This window comes from Dermochelys coriacea, chromosome 14 (assembly GCF_009764565.3).
Source record: "Dermochelys coriacea isolate rDerCor1 chromosome 14, rDerCor1.pri.v4, whole genome shotgun sequence".
NCBI lineage: Eukaryota > Metazoa > Chordata > Testudines > Dermochelyidae > Dermochelys > Dermochelys coriacea.
Window position 1 is genome coordinate 39691634 of NC_050081.1, and position 22249 is coordinate 39713882.

Consider the following 22249-nt stretch of genomic DNA (forward strand, 5'->3'; position numbering starts at 1 on the left):
GGCCCCGTTCTCCAGCTGCCCCGGGGCCATGGCAGGCGCCAGGTGAGTCCTGCAGCCCGACCCCAGGCCCTGTTCTGCCCCCTGCCAGGGAGAAGTATGGAACAGAGCCCTGCTGGGGCTGGCTCTGCCTGGCAAGGGATGATGCTGCACAGACCCGATGCTGACTGGCCCCTGAGCTGGGGGTGCCCAATCCCCGGGGCCGTGGGCAGCGTCCTGCAGCTGGTGCTCGGAGCTGGACAAAGAAGGTCTCAGGCTGGGGGGTCCCGACAACTTTCCAGATCTCTCCCTCCTGAGCAGCGATGGGGGCTGGTTGGATCCTGGGGACCGGGAGCCGCTGGGCTGGGGCTCTGCTAGTGACACTGACGGTGCTGAGAACCCACCTGGCTCATTGCACGGAGCCCCCAGGTGAGTAGAGACCCCCAGCGCCAGGGCTTAATTTGTAATGAAAGAGGGGCGGGGGCTCAAGCAATTTTTTTATATTCATAACTGATGCAGCCCAGAGGGGCCGGGGCTCAGCCCTGGCACAAATTGTGCACTGCCAAACGCCCTGGGAGTCCCATCCTGGGCACATGCTGGGTGTATCACTCAGGGAACTGTACCCCACATACAGCCAGGAGCCCTGTCCTGGGCAGGTGCTGGGTGTATCCGGGGGGGATTGGACCCACACACCCTGTAGATCATGGCCCAGGTGGGTGCTGTGTATATCTGCGAGGTTGGATTGGACCCCACATACATGCCCAGGGAGCTGCACGCCAGGCAGGCACTGGGTGTATCAGGGGGATCAGACCCCACATGTCCTGGGGAGCCCCATCCTGGTCACGGGTGTATTGGGGGAATCAGACCCTCCTCACCCCGGGGAGCCTGGGCAGGTGCTGGGTGTATCAGGGAGGATCAGCCCCATAGGCCCTGGCGAGACCCATCCAGGCAGACAGCAGATGTATGAGGGGGAGATTGGACCACACACGCCCGGGGAGCCCTATCCTGGGCCGGTGCTGGATGTGGTGGTCTCTGTCTTTCCTCCATGAGCTCCGGCTCCCTCTGTGGCGTTTGGGGGGGTTCCAGGCTGGGGAGGGGTCATGGGGGGACCAGGCCCCTCCCATGGGGGCGAGACACAATGCACAGAATCGTTCCCTTTTACACCGTTCCCCCCCTCCCGGGAACCTGGGGTGAATCCACATTAACAGGCTGCTCCAGGGCCAGACCCTGGGACCGTCTCCTGCCCCAGAGCGAGCGGCCCCCGGCTGGCTCCCAGCTCCCCTGCGTCCCCCATCGGTGCTGTGCCGCCCGTGACTCAGTCTCCCCGCACCCCGCCTGTGCCCCACCCCCACTTCTCTGCTGTTCCTCCTACCCCGCCCCTCCCCCCGTGCCCCCCCGCTCAGTGTCCCCCCCCAGACCTGCGGGCTCCCGCGGCGGCCAGTGGATCCAGGGCGGTGCTGGGGGGGTCCCGGGGCTCTGGTTGTTCCCCCCCGCTGAGCTCGGAGCCCTGAGCCCGGCCCGTCTCCGCCCCCGCCCCCAGAGCATTTCCTCTACCAGGCGAAGGCCGAATGTCTCTACACCAACGGCACCGCGCGGGTCCGGTTCCTGCACCGATACTTGTACGGCCGGCAGCAGTTCGTGCACTTCGACAGCGAGCTGGGGCGGTTCGTGGCGGACACGGAGCTGGGGCGGCCCGACGCCGAGTTCTGGAACAAGGACCCGGCGATCCTGGCGGACGGGCGGGCCGCGGTGGACACGTTCTGCCGGCACAACTACGCGGTGGCGCAGACCGGGAGGATGGTCGGCCGCAGAGGTGAGCGGGGGGGTCCATGGTCCGGCTCTCGGCCGGGGGGGCTGAGCTGCGGCTGCGCCGGGGGGGGCGGGGCACAGAGAGCGGGGCGCGGCGGGGGCCGGGGTCGCCCAGCTGCGGGGGGGGCGGGCGGGGGAGTCTCCTCCCTTCTCGCCCCCCCCGCGGCCGCCCCCGGGTCTGGCTGCGGCGCCCCCTGTCGGCCGGGAGCAGAGCCCCAGGCCCGGGTCAGTCTCGGGTGACTGACCCTCCCCCGCCCCTCGGGGGGTCCAGGCCCCAGCGCCCCCCACTCAGACCCCCTGCGGCAGGCGGCTGCTGCGGCTCCTACCCCCCTTCCTGGGGTGGGCGGGGCCGCACGATGGGGCAGAACTTTCCCCGCCCCCCTTGGGGTGCCCCTGGCAGGGGGCAGGGAGCAGCCCCTGGTCCCTGGCTGAGACCGCGTCTCCCGGGGCCCCGAGGGTCAGACCGTCCCCGGCTCTGTCCCCATGGGGGTGACGGGACGCGACTCCCCTCAGGCCCTTTCTGCTGATCCTGGAGCTGGGGCCGTTCCCTGGGGGAGGGGGAGTCACCCTGCTCCGTCTCCAGCCCCTCCCCCAGCCCCTCCCCTCTCGCCCCCCAGTTCAGCCCAAGGTGAAAGTTTCCCCAACAACATCGGAGTCTGGGCCCCACTCCCACCTGCTGGTTTGCTCCGTGACGGGGTTTTACCCCTCGGGGATCGAGATCAAGTGGTTGAAGAACGGGCAGGAGCAGACGGCCGGGGTGGTGTCCACGGAGCTGCTCCAGAACGGAGACTGGACCTTCCAGATCCTGGTGATGCTGGAGATGAGCCCCCAGCGCGGGGACATCTACACCTGCCAGGTGGAGCACATCAGCCTGCAGGGCCCCATCACTGTGAACTGGGGTAAGAGACTCTGTGTGTGGGGCAACCCCTGAGCCCGTAGGGGCACCCCTCGCTCTGTGGAGCCCCCAGGGGATGGGCCTGGGGCAGAGCACTCACACGAGCCCTGCTAACCCAAATCTATCAACCTGGGCTGGGAGCTCACTTCCACGGGCTTCAAAACGCTGTGTAGACACAACCTGAGTGGGGCAGTGACGGGGCGGGGAGAGGAGAAAAATGTTCATAATAATGACTGGTCTGGAGAAGGGAGATTGGGAGCATCTGTTCTCCCTGTCTCACCACACAAGGACAAGGAGAGACACAATGGAATGGAAAGGGGACAAATTCAAAGTTGATAAAAGGAAGGACATTTCCCACACACTGTGTAATTGGCCTGTGGAACTCACTGCCACAGAATATAATTGAGCCCAAGAACAGAGCAAGGTTCACACAGAGACTGGCTATTTCTGTGTCTCACAGAAGACTCAGAGCCGTCCCTTGGGTAGGGAGAATTGGAACAACTGCTCCGGGCCCCACGGGCCGGTGCAATTGGCTGCTGCGATCGGTCCTGAAAGAAGCGAATCCGTCACTTCTGCCCTGGGACCTGCACTCCCCTAGGGACGACCCTGGCTCGACCAGTTCATGCTGACAATGGGCAGGGACATCGGACAAACCAAGCGGAGCCCTGACAAGGGGCAGATTGTCCCACAGCTGCTTCTGCGGGCTCTGCCCCGGCTGGCGCTGGTCACTGGCACAGACGGGAGTCCGGCCCGGAGGCCCCTGGCTCTGCCCCGGCTGGCGCTGGTCACCGGCGCAGACAGGAACCCGGCCCAGAGGCCCCTGGCTCTGACCCGGCCCGTTCCATGTCCCTGTTTCAGAGGCGCAGTCTGACTCCGCCAGGAGCAAGATGCTGACGGGGGTCGGGGGCTTCGTGCTGGGGCTGATCTTCCTGGTGCCGGGACTCCTCATCTACCTGAAGAATAAGAAAGGTGAATGGCTCCGGGCAGGGGCGGGGCACCAGGATGTCTCTGGGGGGATGTGGGTCTGAGGGGGGCTCAGGGGGATCTGGGTCTGGCTGCAGGCCCCACCCCCCCTCCCCACCTCCGGGACTGCTCAGAATCTGGCAGGGGCCTCCCAGTTTCTAGTCTCCTGGGGCCGGCGCTGGGTGAGATTCTACCTGCTCCTAGGGCAGGGACAGAGCAGGGGCCATGTGGGGATCTCAGTGTGGGGTGCCGGGGCCAGGCTGGGAGCTCCCACTCTCCCCTCCCCTATCCCCGGGGTGGGACAGAAACCCCGACCCCTCGCAGTGCGGAGAGCTGCCCCTGCCCAGGGGCTCAGAGCATTTCCCGTCCCCTCCCCCGGGGCAGGGATTCTGTGACAGGGATTTGCAGTAATAACGGGGCAGGGGCAGGGGGTAACCCCAGGTCTGGGGGTTAGATGGGGGCTGGGTTCCTAGTGAAGGATGTTCCATGCTGTGGGGCAGGGGCTGGAGCTCTGATGCCCAGGAATCGGCTCCCGCTGCCCAGGGCTATGACCACGTCTCTCTTTGTTTTTCAGGGCGCCCCGTTCCCCAACCTGCAGGTAATTTCAATCCCCTTCCCCTGTTAAACCCGCCTCTCCCCACACTGACCACAGGCTGCCTGGGACACCTGTGGGGCAGCTGCTTCTTCCCATCGGCCTATGACACCCACCTGGGGCAGCTGGGCAATGGGGCGCTGGCACCATGGAGGAGGAGTCTGCAGCTCCCTCGGTCCCATTCAGGCCAATCCCCGAGCTGCTCCTGGGGACAGAGGGTCCTGGGTCCTGCTGAGCATCGCCCAGCCCTGTGGCTGCCGGGCAGAGTCCCTGGGGGCGCCCTGGAGCCTGGCCGAGAAAATCCCCCATCCCTCCCGCTAGCCCCACGGCCAGGGGCTGATTTCTCTCCCCTCTCCCTGCAGGGCTCCTGAATTAGATCCTGGGCGTCGGATCCCCCGGCCGGCAGGAGTTTCCGTCCGTCTCTCCCAGCCCCTCACCCAGCCTGGAGAATGCAGAACCTGGGGCCGGTCCCTTCCCATCACCATCTGCTCCCCGCGCTCTGCCTGGCTCCAGCCCGCGCTGCCCCCGCCAGGGGACCCATCCCTGCCCCTCAGTCCCCACAGGGCCCTGGGGCGACCCTGTCACACTGTCTGGAGTGGCTCACGAGTGTGGATACCAATCTCAGTGGCACCCAGGGCACCAACCCCAAATTGGCTGAGATCTGTACTGAGATTTCACCAAAGTATCGGGTGTGAACTCTGCAGGCCCTGTAACAACGTCACCGCGGAGCCACAGACAGTCCCCTTGGGCTCTCCCATCTGTCTGGCCACCCCGACCAGCCTGCCCTTGTGATCCATCGATCGTCCCTTCCCCCACAAATCACAGCGATATTCGGGTCTCTCCCTGTCCCAAAGGACCAGTCACTTACCCCAGGGCAGTTGCACCTTTCGTCTCGCTCCACAGACAACGCTTGTAGCCAATCCTGTAATAACCTCAGTAAAGATTTGTTAACGAAGACCAAGCACTGGGATTTCTTTACAAGGTTACAGCAGGTCACACACCCCCACCAGGGAGTTACAGCTCTAGGGGCCCAAAGGTCACAGAAACTCCTGTCACAAGCAAGCGCTGTGTGTGCTGTGGGGCTGACCCGGGCACAGCCAGAGGATCTGGTGCCTGGTCATTCCTGCCCCTTCCCATCCACGCCGCATCCAGCGAGGGCTTTCTCCTGGACGGGGGTTTTCATGCCCTTCCTCCCCATGTTCAAGCGGGTGGGACGAGCGCTCCTGCACCTCTCCCCTTCATGAGGGTGTGTGGGGGGGACCTCAACCAAGTCTTGTGTCCTCTGAGGTCCCCCAAGAGCCCACCTGGGGCGTGGGGCTTGTCCACACACCCAGGGCTGCTGTAGCATGTCTGGTGAAGATGCTTTACGCCGATGGGAGGGAGATCTCCCCTTGGCCCGAAAACCCATCTCTGCGCGCAGCATGGGAGTGGGGGGAGACGCTCTCCGCTGGCAGCGCTGGGCACACGACTGCTTGTGTCAGTGTAACTTACGTCACTCCAGGAGGTCGTTTATTCCCCCAGGGGCATGCGCAAGGGGGGTCAAGCAGGAGCAAGCCCCATCAGAATTCCCCCAGCCCCAGAGGGGAGACGACAGTTCCTCAAGCCCTGGAGCCGCGGGGGGAGATCCAGCTCCTCTGGCTGCCGGGGTGGGGGGAGGCGGGGGAAGAGCCAACTCCTCCAGGCACAGGGGGGCACAGAAAGGACCCCTCCAAAAGTGGCCATATTTGTATTCCTGTGCATGCCCCTGTGACACCCGAGCGACACAAATTACGCTGACATGAGCCGTAGTGTAGACTTACCCTAGGGTGTCTGTTGCTGGGCCGGGTGGAAAGAACCCGGCCTGGGCACTCTGGTATTTCACACCTAGTGACTCGTCTCTCCTGCCTGGATTCACTGATTCAGAGCAAACCCTTCCCTGTCGCCTGATAGCCTGGGACCCCCCTGTTCTAGGTGAGACTAACACAGACAGCCCTTACGAGCATTTCACACAGTCTGACCGCACTGGGATCCATCTAACACCCGTTTTAACAGTGCGAACACACAGCTGAGCCAGGCTGGGCACGGGGCAGGGGCCGGTTCTGATTGCAGGGAGGGGGCAGGAGCCCATGGGGTGGCTCTGAGAGGGGGGTGATTCCTGGGGGAGGCTGCAGGTTTGTTCCCAGGCTGGATGGGCTCCTTGCCCAGGGGTGGGGAGAGCGGGGAGGGAGCATCGGGAGCCCCAGGGAGGGGGCCCCCCAAATCCCTTTCCCAGGGGAGAGGCAGCTGGAGAGATGCTTCTGGCCCAAGCCTGGGCTGCAGGGACCAGCCTGATACCCCCAGCCCCGGGGGCTCAGCAGTGGGGCACCAGGGCTGGGGAGCAGCTCGGGGGCAGCACACGGGGTGGGGGGCAATTATTACCCAGCCTTCCAACCCTCTCGTCCCTAGGGAGTCTCAGCCCCTCAACCCCCGGGGCCCAGAGATTCACTCCCCAAACACCCCGGAGCCCCGTCCCTGGCAGAGAATCCCAGACCTGTCTCAGGGGGGTTGGCTCTGAGCTTCAGTGTTTGCCAGTAGTTACCAGGTGTGATGACATGGGAATTTTCTGTGATGTTTTTATGAGTCCTGTGTGTGCCTCAGTTTCCCCCATGTGCTGCACTGTTACCCAGTGGAGTGGAGAAGGACTGTCTGTCCTCAGGGCAGGCTAGGAGCCAAAGGTGTGGGTATCACCCAGTTGCCTGGGCCATAGCCCCCCGATCCGTGGAGCAGCTGAGAATGGCAGATCCAGTGGCCAGGACATTGACACACCAAGCACCCAGCACCCCAGAGGGAGACGGACTCCCCGCCTCTCTGCAGGGGGGCTGAGCAACGACCCCCCCGCTGGAGAGCAAAGGGCTGGGAGGGGTGTGGGGGAGAGGAGCTGGCTGCTGCGAGGAGTTGGGGCTCCCACCTGGAGTCTGCTGGAGGAGGAGAGACAGAAGGAGCTTGAACCCTGGGGTTTCCTGCAGCCGGGCTGGGCGCTGGGCTGACCATGGGCCGGGCTGTAACGCTCGGTCCTCTGGGCTCCCCTCAGGCCTCCCGGTGCTGGGGCCAGCTGGCTAATAAACCCGCCTGTTCTGACAGCACTGTCTGCATGTCCCTGCAAATGCTGGGCCGGGGCTCTGATCCCCGAAGAGCGGCCAGGTCTCCCCCAGGGTCTGCCTCAGTGGGGCTGGCTGACAAGCTCACGTGGGGGAGCAGGGGGCTGCAGGCCCAGATGTCCAGCCTAAGGAGGTGGTGAAGCTGTGGGGCTCACCCTGGCGGCAGAGTGAGACCCCAGAGGTCTGGCCCCCTGGCCTGACGTGGCCTCCCAGAGCCTGATCCACAGGGCCGTAGCCCCGACTCAGTGTACCTGGGAGACCAGTTCCCAGCTGGCTCGTGCTCAGCAGAGACAGCAACTCTCAGGGGGAAAGTATCACAGAGACACACATAAAAACCAGTAACCAGACGTAACCGCTCCCTGAGCAGCAGGAATCGCCCGTCTCCCACATGGGGCGTCGGATGGGCTGGGCTCTTCCCTGCTCGCCAGCCAGAATTGGGACCACCAGGACCAAAGCCCCGTCTGTCGCTGGATCCAAAGCAAGGCCCCAAGCCTGTTAAACACCGTCTCTCGAGCCCCGGTTCATTTTGTGGCCCTCACCTCTCCTCTGGCCCAGCCCTGCCAGTCTGGGCGACCCGCCCCAGCAGGGAGATAAGTCCCAGTCCCAGACACTGCAGTGACACTCCTGTGACGAAGTGGGACTGTTCTTAACGTTTCTTCTGAATACTGTAGGGGTGCCTCAGTTTCCCCTACAGTTTCGTGTAGGTCACGAAAGCTTATGCTCAAATAAATGTGTTAGTCTCTAAGGTGCCACAAGTCCTCCTGTTCTTTTTGCGAATACAGACTAACACGGCTGCTACTCTGAAACCAGTATCTATGTGGTGAGATAAGGGTGTATGATCCTTGCAGAGCCCTAGAGGCCCTGTCTCCTGGCAACTGATGACCTGGGCCCCTCCTCTCTGCAAAGGTGCCAACTGAAGGTGTTGGAGAACAAAGAGATTAGGTGCCCTCCTGGCCTGGGAAAGGGACAAAGCCGGGGGGGGGGGGCTGGAGAGAGTTTCAGTTTGGGGCTGGCTGGGAACATGGAGTGAAGTGCAGACAGGGTTGTCTGGCTCACTGCCCCACAATATGGACCTGACTGAGGGGTCCTGTTCTCTGCACCTACAAGCTCTGTTTTTGACCATGTTTCTGTCGTCTAATAAACTTTCTGTTTCCCCGGCTGGCTGAGAGTCACAGGGAATCGCAGGAAGTGGGGGTACAGGGCCCTGACTCCCTCACACTCTGTGACAGCCTCAGAGACACCTGGGGCTGTGATATCACCTTCCTCATGGAGAAGTCATGGACCCAGGCTGCCCGACTGGCATCCTCGGGGAATCCATGGCTCATGGCCTGGCCAGGCACCAGCTGGGAGAGCTGCATTCCCTGTAGCATGGCTCACCCCCACACCATTCATTAGTGCTGGTACATCGCAGGGGTCAGCCCAAACACACGGAGCAGGGCCTTTTTGAACAGTTCGTAGTCCCCTGCCTCTGCCCCTGTCATTCGGCTGTACACCTCCACGGCTTTGGGATCCAGTAAAGGGGTGAGAAACTGGAGCCTGCCTGCAGGGTCAATCCTGTGCATCTCGCAGGTATTCTCAAAGGCCATCAGGAAGTTATCTATGTCCTCCCCCTCCTTACGCTGGGCCAGGAAGCACTTATCAAAGCTCCTTGCAGTCTTGGGTCCCCCCTCACTCACTGCAGCTTGGGCCCCACTGCTCCTCAGCCTGGCCAGCTCCAGTTCATGCTGCCTCTGCTTCTCTTCATGCTGCCTCTGTTTCTCCTTCTCCTCCTGCTCATACTGACGTTGCTTCTCCTCATGCTGATGCTGCTTTTCATGACCCTCCAGCTCCATCATTTTCATCTCCCTCTCCCATTCCAGCTGCCTCCACTCCAGGGATGGGGAGCTCCGCTGGGAGGATCCCCTGCTGGCTGCTGGGGTCAGAGTGCTCTCGATATTCACTGGGCTTCTCTCAGGGACAGGGATCGGGTTGTCCAAGCCATCCTTCTCCTCCAACTGGGCAATCAGCTGTTCCTTGGTGGACCTCCCAAAGCGCAGCCCCCTCTGCCTGCACAGCTCCCCCAGGTCGCTCTTAAGGCGTTTAGCAAACATCTCCCTGCTGGCCACTCGCAGGCCTGGGCAGCTTTCCACGGTGTCCAGGGAGAACCCCTGGGGTGCCAGTCCTTCTTGAGGTCACCACCTCTTTGCCAGGGTCGAGCTGCAGACTCCTCCACCCCTGGGACCGCTCACTGCAATCCCCCGGGGGACCCTGTTACTGCAAAAGTCCTTCTCTCTGGTCACACACTCCCAGGGGTTAACTGCCCCCTGAAACCGTCTCTCTCTGAATCTTCAGCATGCCTGGTCCCCATCAATCCCCCTTCGTTTTACTGTTCCCCAGTCACTTACTGCAGGAAGCGCCGTTCACGGGGTGCAGTAGATCCCACCACTACCACCAGTTGTCATGGAGTGTGGAGAAGTCTGGGCCCTGCACCCCTCTTTCTGGGATTCACTGTGACTCTCAGCCAGCCAGTAAAAGGGAAGGTTTATTGGACAATAGGAACACAGTCTAAAACAGAGCTTGTGGGTACAACCAGGACCCCTCAGTCAAGTCCTTCTGGGGGGCCGGGAGCTTAGACCCCAGCCCTGGCGTTCCCTGCGTTCCACCACCCAGCACCAAACTGAAACCAAAACCCCCCCAGCAGGCTCCCTCCTGTAGCCTTTGTCCACATTCCTGGGCAGAGGTGTTACCTCCCCCTCCCCCTCCTGGCTCAGGTGACAGGCTCTCCGGTCTCCCACCCCCAGTGAAAAGAAAAGGAGGACTTGTGGCACCTTAGAGACTAACAAATTTATTTGAGCATAAGCTTTCGTGAGCTACAGCTCACTTCATCAGCTAAATTTGTTAGTCTCTAAGGTGCCACAAGTACTCCTTTTCTTTTTGCGAATACAGACTAACATGGCTGCTACTCTGAAACCCATCCCCAGTGAAACTCCCCTGCCACATTCCCAGGTCAGCACTCCCCCTCCCTCCTGCATCACACTCAAGTATCTGCACAAGTGGTACCAGTTGACAGAACAAGGAGCAATGGTCTCAAGTTGCAGTGGGGGAGGTCTAGGTTGGATATTAGGAAAAACTTTTTCACTAGGAGGGTGGTGAAGCACTGGAATGCGTCACCTAGGGAGGTGGAGGAATTTCCTTCCTTTGAGGTTTTTAAGGTCAGGCTTGACAAAGCCCTGGCTGGGATGATTTATTTGGGGATTGGTCCTGCTTTGAGCAGAGGGGTTGACTAGATGACCTCCTGAGGTTCCTTCCAACCCTGATCTTCTATGATTCTATGATCACAATGGTCCCTTCTGAGCTTAAGTCTATGAGGAGGGGGGCCTGGGAGTCAGGACTCCTGGGTTCTCTCCCCGGCTCTGGGAGGGGAATGGGACTAGTGGGTGAGAGCAGGGGGGGCTGAGAGCCAGGACTCCTGGGTTCCATCCCCAGCTCTGGGAGGAAAGTGGGGGCTAGTGGGTTAGAGCAGGGGGGGTGGGCAGGGCTGGGGGCCGGGACTCCTGGCCTAATCTCACACACATCGTCTGTGCTTTCTAACGCAGAGGAATGAGGCCCGAGTGACCAAATGACTCCAGGCTGGAGGGGAATTGGGGTGGCTGGTTGGTTTGTTGGGGGGAGGGTACAGGACCTCTCCCCTCTAGGGGCACCAGCTCCAGTCTATCCCCAGTGTGGGGAGAGAGGCTGGCCGGGGGGGGCAGTAAGCTATGGGGCCTTTCCCCTCTAGGGGGCTGTCATAAATATAAAGGGAAGGGTAACCACCTTTCTGTATACAGGGCTATCAAACCCTCCTGGCCAGAGGAAAAACCCTTTCACCCATAAAGGGTTAAGAAGCTAAGGTAACCTCGCCGGCACCTGACCAAAATGACCAATGAGGAGACAAGATACTTTCAAATCTGGAGGGGGGGAACAAAGGGTCTGTCTGTCTGTGTGATGCTTTTGCCAGGAACAGATCAGGAATGCAGGCGTCAGTTAGTAAGTAATCTAGCTAGAAATGCGTTAGATTTCCTTTTGTTTAATGGCTGGTAAAATAAGCTGTGCTGGATGGACTATAGATTCCTGTTTTTGTGTCTTTTTGTCACTTAAGGTTTTGCCTAGAAGGGTTCTCTATGTTTTGAATCTGATTACCCTGTAAGGGATTTACCATCCTGATTTTACAGGAGTGATTCTTTTACCTTTTCTTTAATTAAAATTCTTCTTTTAAAACCTGATTGCTTTTTCATTATTCTTAAAATCCAAGGGTTTGGGTCTGTGTTCACCTGTACAAATTGGTGAGGATTTTTATCAAGCCTTCCCCAGGAAAGGGGATGTAGGGCTTGGGGGGATATTTTGGGGGGAAGATGTCTGCAAGTGGGCTCTTTCCCTGGTCTTTGTTTAATCCGCTTGGTGGTGGCAGCATAGGGTTCAAGGACAAAGCAAAGTTTGTACCTTGGGGAAGTTTTTAACCTAAGCTGGTAAGAATAAGCTTGGGGGGTCTTTCATGCAGGTCCCCACATCTGTACCCCAGCGTTCAGAGTTGGGGAGGAACCTTGACATGGTGGAGACGGTGGGATCATTTTGAACCAGAAGCGCAGCAGGATTTTAAAAGGGTTTTGTAAAAGGGAACAGCAGCAAGCATAATAAAGGGACCTTCCTTTTGTGAGCTGGAGTTTTCTCTACCTAAAGGCAGGGTAGTTAAACTCCTGCAGGGAAATTCACAAGTTTTTCACAAACCTGAAGATGTTTTTGTTGTTTTCTTTTTTTTTAGCTAAGAGCAGCTGGAGGATTTTTCTGTAGGCTGAGAATAGCTATCACAGAACATAGGTATCAGGTTACAGCACAACTAAATTTTACAAGTCAGTTTTGTTTTGTTTTTTTAACTCTCGGGTGTAAAGTTAGTTAAAAACAGAGCGGCTAAGATGACAGAACCCAAGGCAGAAAAAGCCAAAGAGGCTACCCACAGGACAGAAATGGAGGCAAAGGAAAAAGAGAGGAAGCATGCTGAGGAGATGGAGAAGGCAACGGCTCAGCAGAATATACCAACAAACCCTAGCAATCCTTCTCCAGGTACCACTCCCCATCCCAGAAAGTTCCCCACCTACAAGGCAGGCGATGATACCGAGGCCTTCTTAGAAAACTTCGAAAGGGCCTGCCTTGGGTACAGCATCTCTACAGACCAATACATGGTAGAGCTGAGGCCGCAGCTCAGTGGACCCTTAGCAGAGGTGGCGGCTGAAATGCCTAAGGAACTAATGAACCAGTATGAACTGTTTAAAACCAAGGCGAGAGTCAGAATGGGGCTAACACCCGAGCATTCCCATCAGCGGTTCAGAGCCCTAAGGTGGAAACCAGACGTGTCATTTACCCAACATGCCTACCACATTGTGAAACATTGGGATGCCTGGATATCGGGAGCAAGTGTTAAATCTCTTAGGAAGAGTTGACCTTCCTAATGTAAATGGAGCAGTTCTTAGAGGGTGTTCCTGAGGAAATAGAAAGATACATCCTAGATGGGAAGCCCACAACTGTAATCGAGGCAGGGGAGATTGGAGCCAAATGGGTGGAGGTGACAGAAAAGAAAAAAACTAGTAGCAGTTGGGGCGAATATCAGAAAGGGCAAACCGGAACAGAATGGGTGGAGGGAGAAGAGAGGAACAATCCTGGTCGCAGTTGGAGCGGAAACCAGAAGAGACAACCTCTGACCACACCCTACTACTGGGGACAGCCCAAAGCCCCAACTACACACCAAGGAACACTCCAGACACCTTATCGTCCTGCCACACCGTTCTCTAGCAACCCACCTCGCCCCCGTGATCCATCAGCTGGACGATGTTTTAAATGTAACGAGCCAGGGCATGAAAAGGCCAACTTCCCCAAGAACCCCAACAGATTACAATTCATTGCACCGGAATCACACCAGAGGTCCTCAGGCCCTGATGCCTCCCAGATACTCACAGTTTCCCTGTGCTCTGAGGGTATGGGCAGAAAGAGGGTCACCGCGTGGAGGGATACCGGAGCGCAAGTGTCGGCTATCCATGCTTCCTTAGTGGACCCCAATTTAATCGACCCAGAGATCCAAGTAACAATTCAACCCTTCAAGTCAAACTCTTTCAATTTGCCTACAGCCAAGTTGCCTGTCCAGTACAAGAGCTGGTCAGGAACATGGACTTTTGCAGTCTCTAATGATTATCACATCCCCATGGTGCTGGGGGAAGACTTGGCTAATCACATGAAGCTAGCCAAGAGGGTGGGAATGGTCACCCGCAGCCAGGCTAAGCAAGCTCTCACGCCTAGCTCTGTTCCGGAAACTTCTACTGGGACCAGATCAGAGGTGTTGGAACCGGACCCCATGCCAACGTCAGCAACAGCAGTAGTGGATCCAGTCCCAGAGACCCAGACAGAGCCAGTCCCAGAACCGGAACCGGCAGAACAACCAGCACCAGAACCATTGCCAGCACTGAATCCAGTATTTGCAACCCCAACACCAGAGAGCCGCACCAAACCTGCACTGGCAGCAGCCGATAACCCTACACAAGAGGCTCAAGACGGCGGCCCGGAGCAACCCACCTCCTCTCAGCTCTTCTAATTGATCCAGGTTTGTTGTAGAAAGAGGATTTTTATACAAGGAAACTTTCTGGTGGACACCAGGAAGACTGGCATCCTCAGAGACAGTTGGTAGTTCCAACTAAGTCCCAGGTCAAGCTATTAAGCTTAGCCCACGATCATCCTAATGGCCATGCTGGGGTGAACAGGACCAAAGACCGTTTGGGAAAGTCGTTCCACTGGGAGGGAAGGGCAAGGATGTTTCTACCTATGTCCGGTCTTGTGAGATGTGCCATACAGAGGCAGGGTCACACCCCTGCTTCTACTCAATATTCCCCTGCTCATACATCCAAGGATCTCCTCAGCCCTGCACTGAAAACTCATGGTGAGGCAGGTATCTACACTGACCCTGAGCCTGTCTCTGAGTCAGGGCTTTCCAAGGCAATCCCCATCCTGCAGGTACAACCTGCATTCTTGGTGCCCAGAAGGGCTGCCTCGCCTTGGGCTGTATTTACCCTCAGAGTGCTCCTCAGCTGGTTCCTCTGATCTTGGGTGTAAATTATCTGGGACTGTTGATGTGAAAGTGTCCAATTTTAGCAGACACCTCCTCCTTGCTAGAGATGGTGAATTTTCTGGTCCATCCACAACTTCCTCAGGGATGGACACAGCCTCCTGCCTCACTCCAAACACAGACAGGAATAGCTGTGGGACATTTCTGCCTTCTCTGCATCTTTAATGTTTTACCATCTGCATCTAGTGATGGACCTATACCTGACTGAGGGTTATTTTAGTTCCTAATATGTTTTAAAATGTCTTTTTATTGTCCTTAACCCTGTTGACCATTGAATCCTTTAGCTTCCCTTATCAATAGCCTGTATTGGTTGACTTGTAACATATTTGTTGCCATTTACTTCCCCTTTTTATATTGATTGTTTAATGTTTGATTGTTGTTCCCACATCTCCTTTCAAGCAGGATGGCTTCTTGCTGAGTGCAACTTTTTCCATGCCTGTGGAATTGTGGCTTGTGAGGGGTCTGTGAGCTGTCAGGAGGAGCCCTAGGGTGGGGGGGGGTCTGTGAGTGGGGGATCCTTTCCCCAAGGGAAGGTTCAGGAGCCCCTGGGTTGGGTGGGTGTGAGATGAGGGGATTCCTCTCTCTGAGGGGAGGGGGGGGTCCATGCAGGATTTTCTGAGCTGGCCCAGCCACCCTATCTGGCTTTGCTACCCCCAGGGCGTCTCTAGGCTGGGCCACTCCCCAATACATGATGCACTGGGAGCTACTCCCCATCCCCCATGCTGGACCGGCACCAGGGACTCTCCCAGGATCGGTTCCCTGGCACATGCTCCCGGGACCCACGGCTTTGCTAGGGACTTTCCGTGCACTGGGTGTGGGTCCAGAAGCAGCAATTGCAGGCCCTGGGGCCGCTGAGTCACCGGTTACCGGGTGAAACTGCTACAGCAAGAGCCGGGTCTGGGCTCTGCATGAGCCGTGTCTGCTCCATCCCCCACCCCAGGGGACAGGGTGTGCCCCGAGCTGCAGAGACACCTCGGCCGGCCTGAGGGATAGCAGCCTCCCTGCACCCTGGCATAGGGCAACCAGTGCCCTGCAGCCCTGTGACCCCTGACTTGCCAGACCCTCCTAAATCCCAGCCTCTTTCTCAGCCCCAGCCCCCACCACGGGTAAACCCTGACCCCTGCAGACCCTGTCCTGTGTTCTCCCTGACCCCCCCCCATTCCAACCCCTCCCCCAGCCCTACACTCCCGGGGTAACCCCTGACTCGGCCAGACCCTGTCCTGTGTGGTCCTGAACCCCCCAATCCCAGCTCCTTCATCCGTCTTAGGCCCCACCAAAGATAACCCCTGACCCATCTAGACTCTATCCTGTGGGCCAACCCCTATCCCAAGCCCCACCCCCGCCTCTGGGTAACCCCATAACCTCACATCCTGGTCCCTTCCTGAGCCCAGACCCTTCTACACCCTGTCCAGACCCACCCCCTATGACACCCCAACCCTGGGCAGTGCCCTGAGCCCCAGACCCTGCCAATCTGTCTCTGGGCCCCTCCCCAGACCTTGCTGGCACCGTGCCCTGCCCTCCCCACCACTGTTCAGTCTGCAGTTCTACCCATTGCCACCCGCCCCTACCCCCAGTGCTGCCCTGCAGCTCACGGTCCTGCCCCCTGCCCCCAACTTGGTATTGTCAGGGCTCTCTCCCTGGTGCTGTTAGTTCTCATACCCCAGCTGGGGTCCAGGAGCGAGCTTTGCAGGGCAGTAATTGCCAGGAGCACTCTGCTGGCCTCTCCTGAAGGGCAGCACCATGTCCCTGGGGCCCTCACCCCCCATCCCAATCACGTAGCCAGAGCTGTCAAGGCCAGAAGGCACTGTTCAGAGCATCTGGTCTGAGCTCCTGCACGCACAGGCCAGAGAGAGTCGCACCCGGGAATACCAACATCCAGCCCATATCTGGTAGTCGAGCTAGAGTAGGTCTGTTAGAAAGAGACGTCCCAGCCTGATGTATAGACTCTAAATGTTGCCGAATCCATTGTGTCCCTGGGTTGGCCGTTCCAATGGTTAGTGCCCCTCTCGGTTAAATGCGTCCCTTATTTCTCGTCTGAATTTGTCTCACTTCAGCTGCCAGCCACTGGCTCTCACTCAGCTTTGTCTGTGAGACTAAAGAGCCTCCTGCTTGCAGAAATCTGCTCCCCCGGAACCTTCCCTTGGATGAACTGCACAGCCTGAGCTCCTTCCATCTCTCACTCAAAGGCAGGTTTCTCCAGACATTGAATCGTCCTTGTGGCTCGTCTCTGCGTTTCAATGGCCTTTCTGTAGGGCAGACCCCAGAATGGGACACAGTAGCCTGTGACTGTCTCACTGGTGCTGTATATAGAGGTGATACCATCTCCCTACACCTGCTCGATATTCCCCTGTTCATACGGCCCATGGTCACATTCACCCTCTTAGGGTACGTGACATCTACACTGCAACTAGACACCCACGGCTGGCCCATGCCAGCTGATGGGCTCGCGGGGCTCGGGCTGCAGGGCTGTTTCATTGCAGTGTAAACTTCCAGGCTTGGGCTGGAGACCAGGGTCTAGGACCCCGCGTGGTGGGAGGATCCCAGAGCCCTGGCTCCAGCCCAAGCCCGGAAGGCTACACTATAATGAAACAGCCACACAACCTGAGCCCCATGAGCCCGAGACAGCTGGCACAGGCCAGCCAGAGTGTCTAGTTGCAAGGTACACCTACCCTTAGCCACAGATCACACTGGGAGCTCGTGTTCAATTGGCTTCTATCATGATCCCCAAGTCCAGTTCAGAGTCACTCTAGTTTCTAGTTTCCGTCCGTCTCTCCCAGCCCCTCACCCAGCCTGGAGAATGCAGAACCTGGGGCCAGTCCCTTCCCGTCTTCTCCCCGCGCTCTGTCTGGCTCCAGCCCACACTGTCCCCACCTGGGGATCTGTCCCTGCCCCTCAGTCCCCGCAGCGTCTGCCCCAGGGGCAACCCCTCCTGCGTTAACCCTTACCCTGCCCCAGCCCAGCCCCACGTTCCCTCTCGCTGACCCCGCTGCCCTCGGGGAACCTTTGGGGGACGCTGTTCCACAGCCCGGGGGGAAGCCGGACCGAGGCCGGGCACTGTTAGAACTGCTGCACCCTAATAAACCATCCCCAGCCCCCCCCGTCTCCATGCTCACGGCTCCCCCAGAGCTGGGACAGGGCTGGGGCCACTGGGCACTTTGGGCTCTGGCTGTGGGGAGCGGGACACAGGGCACAAAGCAGCTGCCCTGGGGGAGGGGACTCTCCAGACACACCATGGAGCCATTTAGCGGCTGGAGGGATCAGGGTTGTGCTGGGGGGGTCTGGGCAGGGCCCCAGAGGGGGGTTGTGGGGATGGGGGTGACCCCTGGGGGAGGCTGTGGGTTTCCAGTCCCAGTGCAGACCGGTTCCTTCCCCAGGGTTGGGGGCAGCAGGGAGGAGGCCGTGGGGAGCGGGGGCCCCAAGTCCCTTTCCCAGGGTAGAGGCAGCTGCAGAGGGGAGGATGCTCCCACACCCCCGGAGAGCCCAGGCTGCAGCCCAACAGCGTGGACACCCCAGCCTGGGGGGCAGCAATGGGGCCGGTCTGGGATGGGGGGGGCTGTCAGTGAGCTGGGCTATGGGGCAGGGCAGTTATTATCCAGGAGTCCAAACCCCCCAGGGAGACACAGCCCCATCCCCCCAGGAGCCCAGAGACTCACCAGCGACACCAGAGCCCCATTCCAGTCAGAGAGTCCCACATCCAGCGGGGTGGGGGGTTGACTGTGGGGGGGTTGACTGGGGGGACCCCACAACCTCTGGGGCAATATGTGGGCTGGGTGCTCATATTCCCCCTCCCCCCAGCCCGGCCCTGCTCTGTCGCTGTTACCCTGCCCTAGGGCTGCTGGGGAGACACCAGCCCCAGCCCCTGCCCCGCCATGGCCATTAATGTTCCCCTGGCCCTTCCCCGCACTGCTCCATTGGGTACTGGAGTCCCCATCACTTCCTGTCTCAAATGACATATGCTGTTTCCCAGCTGCCAGGCCCCACCCCAGAGGTGGCTGCATTTCTGTGGGGGGAATTGGCCCCAGCGCTTTCAGGGTGCAAAGAGCTCTGGGATCCTGGCGGGGGAGCATCCCAGAGAGCGGGGAGACGAGGCCGTGGGGACGTCCCTATCAGCTGCACCCATGGGCTGTCCCCGCAGGACAAGGGCGTGAATCTGTGTGAGTCACTCAGAGCCTAGCCTGTGGAGTCTCCTCTCTCCAGCACCCCACACGGACCATCCCAGCCCTGCTCCTACTCCCCCCTGCCCCCGGACCCTCCTCCCACAAGGTATTCACCATCCTGCCGCTGTGCAAACCAAAGTCTGTCACAACTTAACTAGCTATGGCAGCCCGATGGCATCAGGACTGCTGGGTTCCAGCCCAGCTCTGAGTACGGGCCCCTGCTGACTCCAGCCCTTGAGCCTGGCCCCCTGGGCTTTCCCTGCACAGACTCAGTCTGGGAGGGCAAGTGGATGGGGCTGCGCGCCCTGGAGCTGCACTTAAGAGCCGGGGCAGGGAGGGGAAGGAGGGACTGGCTAGCTCAGGGGGCCGGGACATGGGGCCTTTGCAGTCCAGGGCCGTCAATCCAGGGTCAGCAGGAAAGTCCCCTTGCAGTTGCCCACAGCCCAGTGGAGACATTGCTCCGGCCCTGCGACCCAGAAAGGGTTAACTCTCTACGTCGTTGCTCACTCCCTCCGCCTGTGGGTGGGTGGACAGACGGACAGACTGACGTCAGCTTTCCCCTCACCTGGTTTCACTCCCCCCGCCCCCAGGGATGGTTCTGAGCCCCCTCCCCAGCCCCGAGCCCCAGCAGCATCCAACACACTCTGCTTCCCGGCCCAACTCTGCCCGGCGCCCGGTGATGCCAGGTCGGTGCCGCGCTGCCACTGGCCGAGCCCCGGAGGCACTAATTCCAGCCCAGCATTGCTGCTTGTTTGTGCATCAGTGAAACACCAGGCTCCCATGGGCGGGCGTTATTTCGGTGCCAGGGACTTTCTACCCAAAACCACCCGGGCCTGCAGCCTGGCTGGCATCCGGGGGCCTGGCCCAGCCCCACACCTGCACTGGAGAGGAATAAACTATGAGAGAAATGCAGCCCTGGTCAGTATCCTCACCCCACTGTGCAACGGGGACCCCTGAGGGCAAGGGACTTGTCAGAAACCACAGAACTGTGATAGAACCCAGGAGTCCTGGTTCCTAGCCCCCACTACTCTAACCCACCAGCCCCACACCCCTCCCAGAGCCAGGGATAGAACCGAGGGGTCCTGGATTCCCAGCTCTAACAGTTACACCTCACTCTCCTCACAGAGCTTGGAATAGGACCCAGGAATCCTGTCTCCCTCCAACCCCTGCATGCTAGAGACAAGTATGGGGGCTGTCTGTCCATCGGGGTGCTCAGTCGGAGTGGGGCTGGTGTGGAATGAGGGGTCCTGGCTGTGCATGGGAGTTTGGGGGTGCTCAGGCTCCGGGTGCACACGGAGGGACAGGCTGCGCGTCACGGATACAGACACCCCTGCCCAAGCAGGACCCTCTGTGGCCGGCTTTCCTGCGTGTGGGTTCTGAGGGTGTGTGGGGGCGGGGTCTGTGGGACACGTCCCCTCCCTCATGGTTGAGACACTTCACAAGAAATCAGGCCCATTCTGCACGGTCCCCACTGGATTCCGCCCACCCACCCCATGTTCCTGCTCCCCGCTCCCCTGAGCTCTATGGAGAGGGTGCTGCTGTGGGGGGTGAACGGAGTGCCCCCCCCGATACGCTCTCAGAGACAGACACGGGTCGCTCCCTGTCCCCACAGCGTCAGCAAATACTGCTCCCTGCAGGGACCCCAGCCCAAGGGATTCCCCTGCCCCATCCCACCCCAGCACAGACCCATAGATCTTGTCTTTATAGCTGGGCGTTTTCAAGGGAACAGCCCCTCCCCCAGAGCAGGAGACACATGGGGGGACCCCAGGGGGAACCACAGCCCTGCTCCCCCCACTTCCACACCTGTCAGAGAGGGCAGGGGCCCCTGGGCCCATGGGGGAGGGTGGGCCTTGGTGGGGCCAGGCTCAGCAGGGGGCAGGCCAGGTCCCAGGGCAGTGCCAGGCGGCTGTAGGGCCTGGCTATGGAGGGCTGGGTCTCCAGCCAGGGTCACTCAGCACTGACTGATGGCATGACACCAAGTCACAGCAGCTGTGGGTCTGTCTGTATTTAAAGCCAGGGCTGGGTGACGTCCTGGCTCCACTGAACTCATGGGCAGAACCCCCCCGATTTCCATGGGGCGGGCGAGACTGTCCGCAGGTGTTTGGTCAAACCCAGGGCAGGGGTCTCCAGAGCTTCACCAGCTCCTGTCTGGCTCTGGGGCTGCCTCCGGCTCAGCATGGGGGACCCTCCCCTGCCCCATGGGGCCCTACCAGCCCAGATTCCCTCTGTCCTCTCCCCCTGCAGTCCCCACACCAGCCTGTGGATGGGGGGGACGCCAGCCGGGCCCCTCCTGGCATCACAGAGCCGGCTGAGACTCCAGCAGTGCCTAGCTCTTGGGGGGCCAAGCAGTGCCCTGTTCGAGGGGCTGGGTCTTCACGCCGCGCTGCCCGCCTGCTCCCCAGATATCGGGGCTCCTCAGGGCATCCTGGGTCAGGCCCCCGGAGATAGAGGTGCCACAAGTGACCTCGACACGTCCCCCCGCAGTTCAAGGCAGGGGATCTGCCCCACGCAGGGATGGAGCCAAGCTGAGGAGCAGCGGGGACGGGGAGTAAGACTCCTTGCAGGTGGCAGCAAGGGCAGCGTCTGGAGTGCTGGGGTTGTTCGTTCGGTGCAGCACTGGAGAGCTGGGGGAGCTCTAAGCCCTATGACAATGGGGCAGCTGGGGCCCAGCTGGGGGGACCTTGCTGGGGTGGGTGTGGGGGGGAAATGCAGTATGGGGGGAGGGGCTCAGTTTGACCCCAAACCAGCAGAGCACGTCAGCACACGCAGCTTCTCACAAAATCCAGGGGGTCACTCAGCAACTCGTAGCTTGGCACATTTACAGGATCGGGGCAACTCTAGCCCCTTAGTGACCTGCCTGCGTCCCCCTCCCCCGCTGTTCTCAGCCCCTGGGATCTCGTTCCAGCTCCTCCTGCTGCCGGGACCCGGACCCGGTTGGGCGTTTCCCAACAACCTGGGGCCTGACCACGCCAGAGAGAGGTAGGTAGGTGTGTGTGTGTGTGTGTGTGTGTGTGTGTCTCCACAGAGCCGTGAGCACGGGTGTGTACTTGGCACAGTTCACCCCCGTCCTGGACACTTGCCCCTTCTGCGGCATGAAGGAGACCCTGGTGCACATTTACCTGGCATGCACCATGTTGCAGCCCCTGTTCCAGCACCTTTTTGACATTGTTACGTTTCTGGTTGCACTTTCCCCCTCACCTCCTTATCTATGCACTCCCTATCCGTGGCCCCACAAAGTCACAGGATCTCCTGGTCAGCCTCCTCCTGGCCCTAGCTAAAATGGCCATCTATAAAACCAGAGCGAGGAGGTTGGCCGATGGAGTCTCCTGTGACTGTGGGGCCTATTTCCAGTCCTCCGTCCGTTCACACCTCCGGGCAGAGTTCCTCTGGGCGGCGTCCTCTGACTCCCTTGACACCTTTGAGGAGCAGTGGGCGCTGTCCGGGGTTCTCTGCTCGGTGTCCCCGTCCGGTTCCCTTCGTTTGACCCTTTGACCACACTCCTGTCCCTGTTATTTCATTAGTTGTCCCCCGAAATCATTTGGTTTCCAGGTCCTGTAGATCCCCCCCTTAGGCTGGGGGGGGGATCCTTTAGCAGTGGGCTGGCTTCCGCCCGCCACT

At 59.7% G+C, this 22249-nt stretch overlaps 1 protein-coding gene and 1 long non-coding RNA gene across 3 annotated transcripts in view; both read left to right on the forward strand.

Moving 5' to 3' along the window:
- The window catches only part of LOC119842603 (H-2 class II histocompatibility antigen, E-S beta chain-like), a 62165-nt gene extending 56973 nt beyond the window's left edge, over positions 1–5192 (forward strand). Inside the window, exons 1-6 of one of the 2 annotated variants that reach the window (XM_038370979.2) lie at positions 224–405; positions 1517–1789; positions 2403–2684; positions 3539–3649; positions 4218–4241; positions 4598–5192. In XM_038370979.2, the coding sequence (XP_038226907.1) occupies positions 300–405; positions 1517–1789; positions 2403–2684; positions 3539–3649; positions 4218–4241; positions 4598–4611 (810 nt within the window). In that variant the 5' untranslated portion in view covers positions 224–299 and the 3' untranslated portion in view covers positions 4612–5192. Of the gene's footprint in view, positions 1–223; positions 406–1516; positions 1790–2402; positions 2685–3538; positions 3650–4217; positions 4242–4597 lie in introns of those variants that run through there. The other variant, XM_043497250.1, reaches the window with a different exon arrangement.
- Positions 5193–11736: 6544 nt separating this feature from the next.
- Positions 11737–21884, forward strand: LOC122456691. Its single transcript, XR_006275690.1, has 3 exons — positions 11737–11747; positions 19971–19981; positions 21384–21884. It is a non-coding gene; the product is annotated as an uncharacterized LOC122456691 (long non-coding RNA).
- The last annotated feature ends 365 nt before the right edge of the window (positions 21885–22249 follow it).